This window comes from Pezoporus occidentalis, unplaced genomic scaffold, assembly GCF_034315485.1.
Source record: "Pezoporus occidentalis ecotype Australia unplaced genomic scaffold, CSIRO_AGI_Poc_V1 ctg16, whole genome shotgun sequence".
Taxonomy (NCBI): domain Eukaryota; kingdom Metazoa; phylum Chordata; class Aves; order Psittaciformes; family Psittacidae; genus Pezoporus; species Pezoporus occidentalis.
This window is the reverse complement of record NW_026913425.1, coordinates 5,737,383-5,748,042: the sequence shown is the minus strand read 5'-3', so window position 1 is coordinate 5,748,042 and position 10,660 is coordinate 5,737,383. Positions and strand designations below refer to the sequence as shown.

The following is a 10,660-nucleotide window of genomic DNA, read 5'->3' as shown; positions in this document are numbered from 1 at the left end:
CCAAGGTGGTGCATTGACAGCTACACATCTAACTACTCAGGGTTAAAAATATTTCTGTATTTTCTGTGGCTTAAATTATAAAGTTCTCTTGAATTCTGTGCATAGGAATAAATTGGTTTGAGTCTGATGTCTGCATAAATTTGAGATACCATCTTCACACACAGCCAGTGAGGAATATTGTGACTTCTGACTTTTACCTGTTCTCTAGAGAGATTTTAATTTTTAACAAAGACTAACACTAAAGCCTTCCTTGGTGAGCCTTTACCAGTCCAATTAACATGAATTCCCAAGTATTTGGCAAAGCCTATTTGAACCATGTTCAGTGAAGGCAGGACATTCTTTGTGTAGCACTTATCGGACTATTCGCTAGTCGGCCTCTGCAGGGTGTCATAAACAGAGAGAGGCAACCCACCACTCATGAAAAGCTTGGAAGGTGGCTTGAAGCCCATGTATTTTGGGTTGCTGAGTTTAAGACTTACAGGCATGGTGACAAAAGGACACCGTTTGCTGAGGAGTGCTCTCTTCCCTGACACTGAAGCCTATTATGGATAACTCCATACAACTCACCAGCACATGGTACAACACTACATTATATGAGGTGAAAACAGCACTGCAATTAAGATCAATCTTCCCATGCTCCCATTCAATGTTTAGATATGTTTAGTATTTCTTAAAAAGTTCTGAATTATTCAGTGAGTCCTATGTTTAGACTTTCTAAGATTATTTCTTTTCCATTTATATTTCTCACCACTTTTGCTTTTGTACCCCATGATGATACCGCTTTCCTCCCCTAAATTACTAACATATATGCGTACTTTTCCAAATAACTTAACACTTTTCCCCTTATGTCCTGGTGCTGAACACAGCATTCTTTTGAACAAATGTTTTTGTTTTTTTTTTTTTTTTTTTTTTTTTTTTAATGAGATTTTAAATATCACATTTCCTCCACTGTCTGAAAATACATTGTGTTGTTTGTAGTCACTGGCAATCTGGACAAATAATACTTCACTTTTGCCTAATCACTTATGTATGACCTGTGATTTCTTTCCTGAAAATGACACTAACAACACCTTTTCTCAATGTACTCTGCTATTGCTTATACACTGGCCATGTCTTTTAGAAGACCTTTTCCACTGGCATTTAGACAGCAAATGCTGTCATTCTCCTACCTTCAAATTTCCACATAATTCAGGAGACAGTTTTTGTGAGTAACCAATTTAATGGTCTCTTTCCACCCTTATGCTGCTTCCGTGCAGCTAACAAACTTTGCTTTAGCAATGTATATTCTTTGATCATTTTGAGATCTTAACTTTCAACCTTTTTCAGAACTGAAAAGATGCTTACTGAGCACAGGCTTCATTTCAGTGCTACGGGCTTTGGATCTGTTTCATTTCCTTAGAGAAGTTCTTCAGCTACACAGAATCCAGGTTTAGGTTTATGTTTCCCATTATGCAATTACAGAAAAAGGGAAAAAGAAAACAAGCCAATACTACTTTAGCATTCTAAAATACTTTTTCTCAGATGCAAAGTTTGTCTTTTGAAAATCTGTTGTTTGATCCAAGAAACGTAACCAAATCTTACAGAGTCCTTTAAGCTGCAGTTCTTGAACTGCTTCAGTTGATTCCTGATACAACTCAGTGATGTGGTTTTTCAACATAATTTGTCTTCACAATCTCACAAGGGAATATGAGATCATACCTACAGCCCGATTAATTCTAGGCTGAAAACTGGGTCAGCACTTTCTACAGCTTCTACCTTGGAATGATCTTTCTGCAACTCTTTCACATCAGTATTTCAGCCTACAAAAATATTTTGCATGTTAGTAATCATTTGGCCTAGTAATCCAGAAATCTTCCTTAGATATTGTTGGCAGACTGATAAATCTGAAGTGGAAATATTTATTGCTTTTACTTTCAATAGCCAACAGTTACTCAGGTTTGGTTTAGGTTTTTTATTTATTCTTTTTTTTTTCTTTTTATCTTGGCACTATTCTCTTTTGCTGCAGGTACATTGCCAGTTTCATCTTGCAATAAGTTTATAAACTTCACTTTAAGTTCAGAACAAACTCTGTCCTCCCCAAATCCCTCCTTCTCCCAAATATATTTTGTTCCTTTCCCTCCAAATTAGGTACTGGGTTTGCTAGTTCAGATACAGTAATATGGGCTTCCTTCCCCCTTCTTATTTAAGCAAACCAACTTACTACTCCAATTTTACAGATAGGGTGGACCAAACTTCTGCAGGTCCCCAGGTCATCCTTTATAGCTGTTTGATTTAATTTTCAGCCATGATGTTGTTCTGTTGGGAGGTACAGGCTGCTTTTCAGCAGCACCTCTTTAATCACCACCAGCTGGAATAACTTTTGGTTGATCATTCATTCTCACTAATTACAAAAGTCTCAGTTTTAACAGCAATCAAAATTTTCTGCACAAATTAACACTCAGCTACAACGTAGTGAAAACATATCATGAGAGCAAACACACACATGAAAAGCACTGCCTTGGCAAAACCGTGGCTCTGGAAATTACTATCATGGGAGCTTTACCATTAATCAGTAGAGAAGGAAAAATTAATTATTAACATAATCTTACAGAAACAAGAACAAAGGTAGCAGTTCATTGAGGATATTCCAGAGAATAATTGGTTTAGAAGGCATTAAAATACAGGATGAGATGATGGCAAGGTTGGTAGTATTATACTGCTGCCAGGAGGCCAGTTGAGGTTGGTTGCAGTGATGATGGGGGCAGGACCACAGAACAACATGACTTCCCCTTGTGCTGCATCACTTGATGAACACTGATAGAAATGTCAGGCTTCTTTCCCCCTAAATCTGCTCCTGCACCTTGCTATGCAGCACAGGTCAGAAGCCAAAGATTGCTAAGCTCTCTGCATACTAAGAATGAGAACCCATACGTACGAGCTCCCGATATCTAGATTAGTCCCACCAGGCTCCTTTTGAGAGAAAAGACTGAAGTACATTAGTAAACCTGGGGAGGACTGAAATTGTACACTGTGAATTACCTCTACCCTGAGGAATATGGTTTACAAATACTCAAATGCAGCAGCAACTGCTCAAGTTAGGCCTTGAAGGCTTACATTTGATTCTCAAAAGTTAGATAACACAGGGACAGTACAGGCATGTTAGTTAAGACCTTGGTGATGAAAAACACTGCTGCAGAAAAAAGGCTCTGCGAGAACCAGCGCTCAGCAGCCAGCAGAAAACCTGCTAATGCAACGGAGGATACAGAGCCAAAGAAAAGAACACCCGAGGTGAAGGTAAATAAAACGAGATCAGAATTGCCCCGTGGGCAGCGGTGACAGACAGCCTGCCTTAAAGAAATCAGCCTCAGCAGGCTGGCTTCGAGCAGGGCAGCCGGAAAGAGGATTGCCCCCAAACCCACACGTGGAACCCCTGGGCCAGAGATAGCGGGTAAGTTTGTGCTAAGAAGACAATAAGGAAAGCACAACCCGTACACGCCTTCAAGGAGTGAAAAACCAAACAAGGCAACACTGAGGCCACCCGCCATCGGGGAGTGAGGCCCCGGACGGCGGCAGGAAGGGCCGCACAGCGAAGCCAACCGCCAGGCCCCAGGCGCGGCTGGACCACACAGCACCAACAACGCCCGACCGCGGGAGGCGCCCTCTACCGACCCGGACAACTGCGCATGCGGAGTACGCCTCGCTGTACCTTCCTTCCTTCCGGCCGCCATCTCGCTTCAGGCAGCTCCGCGTGTAACGCCCAATCCCGCGCTTGGCCCCCGGTTCTCGTCTTTTATCCCTCTCCGGCTCCGCCGCTTCGCTTCCGCTCTGGGAAGGTATAAAGAGGCGGCGGGGGGTGACTGAGAGCTGTAGGTCGGCTGATGCGTGGTAGTGGTAAGGGGAGGTGGTTACGGGCTGGGCTCGAGGGGCGCTGAGCTTCCACTCAGGTAGGAGCGGGTCCTTTCCTACTGCTGTGATGTGGTAGGGTGCCCTAACTTGTGGCCTGTGGGGCTGGGCACGCACGTTTGTGGTGAGGGGCAGCTGTAGAGTCCTTTGCGCCCCCTTGCCCTCACACCGACGCCTAGCGGCCCGCCAGTCACGGGTGCTCTTGTTGCTTCCACAGATGAAAGAAACAATCATGAACCAGGAGAAACTCGCCAAGCTGCAGGCTCAAGTGCGCATCGGTGGCAAGGTAGGAGCCGAGTTCTTACCCTGTCCTCGGGGCTGTGTGTCTGCGCTCGCATGCCAGGCCTAGTATGAGGGATCCAGAAAACCGTGGTGGGAGCAGCACGCGTATGTTTTCCTTGGCTGGGAGCTGTGCTGCTGGTGCAGGGATCTCCGGAGTCAGTTCTGTAGAAGTTGTGTGGAGTAACTGAATCTCCAGCCTTTTCAGCTTTACTGTAATATATTGTAATATATTTCAGCTTTGCTGTAACATACTGCAATATATTGTAAAATATTTCAGCTTTGCTGTAATATATTGCAGTATATTGCCCTTTTGCTTGTATAGGTGTGTGTGGTTTGAAATATGTGGGTTTTACAGTAAATAAGTTTGGGCATAGTTTTTATAACATATTGTAGAGGTTATGTGCCAGACTCTTTGTCGGAAGGCTTTAATGTGCCCATGGCTAATTCTTGCTTTTAGAACGAAGTTAGAAATTCCGTGCTTTCCATACTTTTGCAGTTGTAGACTAACATGTTCGAAAACCTCTCCATTTTGTTATGATACTTGAATATATGTAGCTGTGTGACTACTTACAATATGAAAATAAAGTATTCGTAATATAGTTGTATGGTATAAACATTTTAATTACAGTCTCAGTTTTAAGGCAGGAATTTATGGGGGTTTTTGTACCTGAGGAAGTGTACTCACAGTATCTTAAAATACAAGCTGTTCAACAGAAGTCTTGCTGATGGGAATTCCAGGAACTGTCTTGATTTTATTTTTTTTCCTTTAGCTGGAGAGTTAGGCAGCAGTAAACCGAGGCTAATGTAGTAATTAACTGGCCTGGTGATTTTGCATATTCTTTGTATGGGCTACTGGTTAAGTAGAGAATTTCTGTGTTCTGTTAATGATTGTATGCATGTTACCAGTGTGTGTTTATTGACTGTAGAGGTTTGTAATCTTTACTGTGTAAGAGCATGCTTTCAGATTACAGTTCTTGTAGCTCCCTTGTCAATATAAGTCTTCTAGAGGCATTAGGGAAGTGTAGACCATACTGGTGGTGCTGTCATTCAGTTTAGCATTGGTGTGTGAAATACTTTGAATGCCTGAAGTTTTTTTTTTTTTAATTTGTTTTATAACTGGAAATTATTAAGGGGATTCTTCATGACATTGTCACCATATAAGTTGAGATGACTGTAGAGGAGTTTTCAGACGGGGAAGGAGTCACTTCTTGTGTGAAAAGGTTGCACATTGCCTTTTACTGGAAGATTTTAATGGTGTTGCAAGTCTGCAGATTTTACAAATAATCTAAAGATGATATTTAGGTGGAGGGCTGTTGCAGTGCTTTGTTGTGGGAAGTTTGAGGTTTCTGTGTAGAACATACCTATAGGTAATGCCATGTGTTTTTTTCCAAGTCTTTTTAGAGGAGTGGCAGATGAGTCTACTATTCTGTTGGTGTGACCTACATGGTCTTTGACTATTACAAGAATTACAACTACAACTTAAGAAAGATGATAAAAAAATAATAAACTTCAGAAATTACGTACACCCATGCCTATTTTTCATTGTTATTGCTGTGATAACAGGCAAGGGTAAACTTGCAATTTTTCTTGCAAGGTGCTGCAGAAACCCCAAGAGAATTGCAGAATAAACATTCTCTGGTGCACTGCTTCCTAAAACTTCACTCTTGTGACAGACATGCAAAGCTTGCCTTCTAGCAAGAGAGACTGCTGCAGTGCAGTTGGAGGGGTATGGTTGCATGCACTATAACACAAAAGTAGAACTTTATATGGTAAGCTGATTTGTAGATGGCTGCAGAGTAGTTATACAGTGCTGAGGATTAGAGTTTGTGAAGAACTATTTAAGTAGTAACTTGTAGCTTGCCCCCCCTTTTTTTTTTCTTTTGGCAAAGGGTACTGCCCGCAGAAAGAAGAAGGTTGTCCACAGAACAGCTGCAGCAGATGACAAAAAACTTCAATTTTCATTGAAGAAACTGGGAGTCAACAATATTTCTGGAATTGAGGAGGTAATTGCTTCCCATGAAAAAATACTATTTTCAGGAATAGAAAAATTTATCAGTACAAGTATTCCAGGTAAATAACGACCTAAACTTTTCTGTAAATTATCAGTAGGTATTTATGGACTCAGTTGCCTGTTAAATTGAAAATATCTTGCTAAACTGCTTCAAATCTATTTTTGTGTGTGTATTGTTTTGTGTTTTGGTTTTTTTTTTTTTTCTTGCAGGTCAACATGTTTACTAACCAAGGAACAGTCATTCACTTCAATAACCCTAAAGTTCAGGCATCTCTGGCTGCTAACACTTTCACTATAACGGGCCATGCTGAGACAAAGCAGCTAACAGAAATGCTTCCTAGCATCTTAAACCAGCTTGGAGCTGACAGTTTGACCAGCCTGAGGAGATTGGCAGAAGCCCTACCCAAGCAGTGTAAGTTGAAACTTGAATGCATTTCATGCTGGCAGCTGACATGAGGCTTATTTGTATAGCAGCAGTGAAATTCAGTGCACCCTTGCTGTCTGTAAGCATATTATAAAATACTTACAAAGAAATGGAACTCTTGCATCTTATTTATAGCTCAAATCTGATGAGTATAACCAAGTACAGCAGGGGCACCTGTTGGTGTATCTTGCAGCTGGTGTCAGACTGGAAAGCTGTAGCCAGACTTTATTTCATGGTGGCTTACTTCTTGATCTGCCATATTGTGGTTCATTAAAGTTCTGCCTTGTTCATTAAAGGTAAGTAGATGAGTTCTGGAAGAGTTAGGGTTTAAGAAAAAAGAATTTGAGTGTGTCAGTTTTGACACTTTGAATGGAAACATAAGTAATGAGAAAGGGACTTGAGAACAGACATCTTGCAACTGCTTTGCTGCTTCACAGGTGTGGTGGAGGTATTTCTTGCACGGGCTTCTGATCACTAGGAGGGAATTGCACAGTATTTATAAGGAAATGCATTATAATTTCTGTGTGTAGAGCAGTGTAGAGAACAGGACTGGCATTAAACTAGATACACCAACTTCCTAGTTCATTCTAAAATTAGTAAAAACACATGTGCTTTTTCTTCTTAAAACTGTGTGGGAAAAGTAGAGGAGAGATTTAAGTATATAGTGTTTAGAAAACATGCTGCTGCTACAGAGTGATTATTAGGAGTGAAACACAGGCTTGTTGGCACTGGAAACACTCATTGGGTTCTGCATGTACTGTCTTCTTTCTGAAATATCTTAAGCCCATTCCTTTTAAGGTATTGAACATCCTAAACAGAAAATAGAAGCGTATTGCAGTGTCCAGTTTCTGGTAGTTCTGAACTTGCTTGCTACATTTTTTCTTCCTGTACTTTGCTGCCAGCTTGTATTTCCATTCCTAAAGTTTAAGACTTTCCTTCTGTCAATTTCCACTGAAAAAAATCTGCTAGAAGTGGTCTTCATGAGGTGGGCTAAACTGCTGCTTTCCACATGGAGCTTAGGTCCTTCCTTCCTAATGTTACCTCTGTGGCTTTCTTGTGGCAGTAGGGCTTGAAATGTATAAAAAAACAACCTAAAATGATCTGCAAAGATCTCTGTTCTCATAACAAGGTGGGTTATATTCGGGGTAAACTAAATCTTGCAATTTAGTATTAGGTAAGCTTGTTTAAGTGCTTGCTTTGTATGATCTAGTAAATGGCTATTCCTTGCCAGTTTGGGTGGTTGCCAAGGTAGTCTCCCAAAACTTTCCATTCAGCATTGTCTGCTGGATTTGAAAGGCACTGAAAAGTGAAGTGTCTGTGGTGATTGCATTTGCAGGTGTTAAAGTAATCTTAGTATGATACTGGATGAGAGACAATGCAGATGGTGTAGAAGGAAACAACAGGGTCGCTTCTAAAATGTGGTATTTGACACTGAGATGCACTTAAGCTGTAACAGGTTTCTGCTGTTAAAAAAACAAAAGGAGAGTTAGTGGCAACATTGTCCCATGCCCTTTCACACCAAAGGTTATTCATTCTTCTGATTTTTGGTTCTCTAGAAGTCAGGATACAGGTCTAGTATAAACCCATATGTTGCCTCATGCTTTTCTTGAAAACTGAGAAGGATTAATTAAGATAAAACTGAGGTGATGGAGAGTACAAGACAGCTTACCCTTGGTAGTACAGCTGAGAATAGCAATGAAAGTAGTGGTGTAGGCATTTGGGGACCTGAGATATCTGTTCTTAGTACTATACTGCTGCAGTTTAACAGATGCTCATTGGTCTGCTACAGTAGGTATGGTTAAGTCTCAGTAGCTCTGGCAGACAAAGTGGGAGTAGTTAAGAAACAGCTGAGTTGGCAGAGATGTGGCCCAGAACACATGGTTACCTCAACCACATAAGTGTAAAATTGTGCATCCAGTTCCATGTTCCTCTGAGCTTGCCTGGGAACAGTAATATGTTTAATTAATGTGTGACTGCCTGCACCTTCACAATTACACCTGAGTTTTCCTCAAAGTCCTAAAATACAGGATCCTTTATCTTCTTAAAGCTTGATTATGTAAAACGTGTGAACCTGGAGTAATCAATAAACCAAGCTGCTTCTAATAGAAATTGGTAGAATCACTTGTAGCTGAAAATTATTACCATGCAAGGCACTCAGGATACCTAGATAGAAGACTACTAGTAAGCTGGTTTAGCCTGCATCTTCTCATTACCCTCCTGGGCTGTTTAAGCATTATCAGTAACAAAGGAAATGTGAACCTGCTAGATTAGTTCAACATTTTTATTCAGTCCAGGAACTGAATAAAGTATTGCAGTTCAGCTCAGAATCCTTGATCATGCTTTCAGAAATACAGTTAATCAAGATGCCTATGGTGAGCTTGACTGATGCTTATTAATTGCATGCTCTTGCAGCTGTGGATGGAAAAGCACCACTTGCTACGGGTGAAGAAGATGATGATGAAGTTCCAGGTAAGAACAAGCATGCAGTGGAGGAAGAGAAGGTGAATTTTCCTGAGAGATAATATGTAGTGCTTGGGGCAAGCACGTTAAGAGTGTTGACCAGTCAGTTGCTGTCACTGAGTTTCTGTGGGCAGATTATTTCATTGTTTCCAGGCAACATGAGAGATTTGTTGGTTTGAGCTAGCATTTTTGTCCTCTATAGAAGTAATAGCTGTGGCTAAGATGATTATTTAGTATTAAGTAAGAAGGGTAGGAAGAAATTACCTTCTCAATGTCACTTTGCTCAGTTGTGATTATAATGAAGTTAAATGACTCTAGAATTGTGCTTTATAATGAACCATGCAAAACTTGGTTGAGAAAGAAGAAAGAATCATAAAGCTCTTAAAAGTTGCTTGTTCTGATTTTTTTGTAAGCTGAAGCTTCTTTATGTTGTGAGCACTTGATATGAAGTAGAACTTCAGATGGGGGAAGTAAAACAAGTCCAGAATATTTGGCAAAGTGAAAATTTGTCAGATTTTAATTTCAGTGTTCTTCTTTTCCCTAGATCTTGTTGAAAACTTCGATGAAGCTTCAAAGAATGAGGCAAACTGAACTAAGTGTCACTTTCTAAATAAAGTTAAAACCTGAAAAGGCAATATGGAGCTGCTATTTTATATTGTGACTGCTTTGATTTTATTTTTATTTCCTGATGATATATCAACATCTGTGATATTTGAAAACTCCTTGAACCTGCAGCTCTTTAGTTACTGCTTGTACACAATATTATTTTTGTGGCCTGATTGAACAAACTTATGCTTTGAAATAAGTTGGATTGCTAATGAATCTCTGCCTAGACACAGTTTTTGAGTAACTTGTATACAAGTTAAACATCATCTTTACTGACTTTTGACATACAATAAAAATATAAAGAAATTTTCTGGTGTGGCTTTTGTGTCAGAAAAGTAGGAAAAACTTTTCCATAATTGGTCTGAAATGGCCTTGCTTTTCTGCAGAATATCCTCCTTTTGCTGTTAAACTGTCTTCTAAACTTTTCCTGTGCATAGTGGAGCATTTTGGACTGAATATATTTGGAATAATGGACCTGTTTGCAGGTCAGTTACATATGCTGTAAGTCACTTTAATCTACTGAACTTCACAAATAGGTCTGTGTTCTAGAGACAAGTGTCGGTGGTTTAATATAACAAAATGTGCAAGTTGAGGGAGACCTTTGGCCTTAAACAGTGGCACCTTGGAGGAAGCAATGTTAAATCTTCAGTAAGTTTAATAGGTACTTGCAGGTTGTAACTATTTAATGAATTAAATAATGCTTTCCTGGTACTTTATTTACCTGAAAATGTCAGTTACATGGAGGAAGTATAGGAAGAGGAAAGCCTTAATAGAATTTATAATGGCTCTTAATCAAGCCTGTGAATCTATTAACTAATAATTATGTTTGGATGTTTCAGGAATATGTTCTTTCTGTTGCTTTTGTGTGTTCCAGAGGAAAAGAGAATTTGGTTTCTGGGCATGAGAAAGATGTTTTTAAGTTCCAGTCTGACCTTGGCATAGTTGGAGCTTCCAGGGGTGAGGGCTAAACTTTGGTGTTAATGATGAATTGGATT

The 10,660-nt window shown here is 40.0% G+C and overlaps 1 protein-coding gene across 2 annotated transcripts; it reads left to right on the top strand.

The window, feature by feature from the left end:
- Positions 1–3,788: 3,788 nt before the first annotated feature.
- Positions 3,789–9,971, top strand: BTF3 (basic transcription factor 3). Of its 2 annotated transcripts, XM_062612444.1 has the most exons (6): positions 3,789–3,812; positions 4,100–4,168; positions 6,054–6,167; positions 6,386–6,587; positions 9,012–9,068; positions 9,604–9,971. In XM_062612444.1, exons 2-6 carry the CDS (start codon positions 4,100–4,102, stop codon positions 9,648–9,650), a joined length of 489 nt encoding a protein of 162 aa, XP_062468428.1. In that variant the 5' UTR covers positions 3,789–3,812; the 3' UTR covers positions 9,651–9,971. The 2 variants fall into 2 exon arrangements, with proteins under 2 accessions (XP_062468428.1, XP_062468429.1); XM_062612445.1 differs by lacking the exons at positions 3,789–3,812; positions 4,100–4,168 and adding an exon at positions 4,245–4,269.
- Positions 9,972–10,660: the final 689 nt, after the last annotated feature.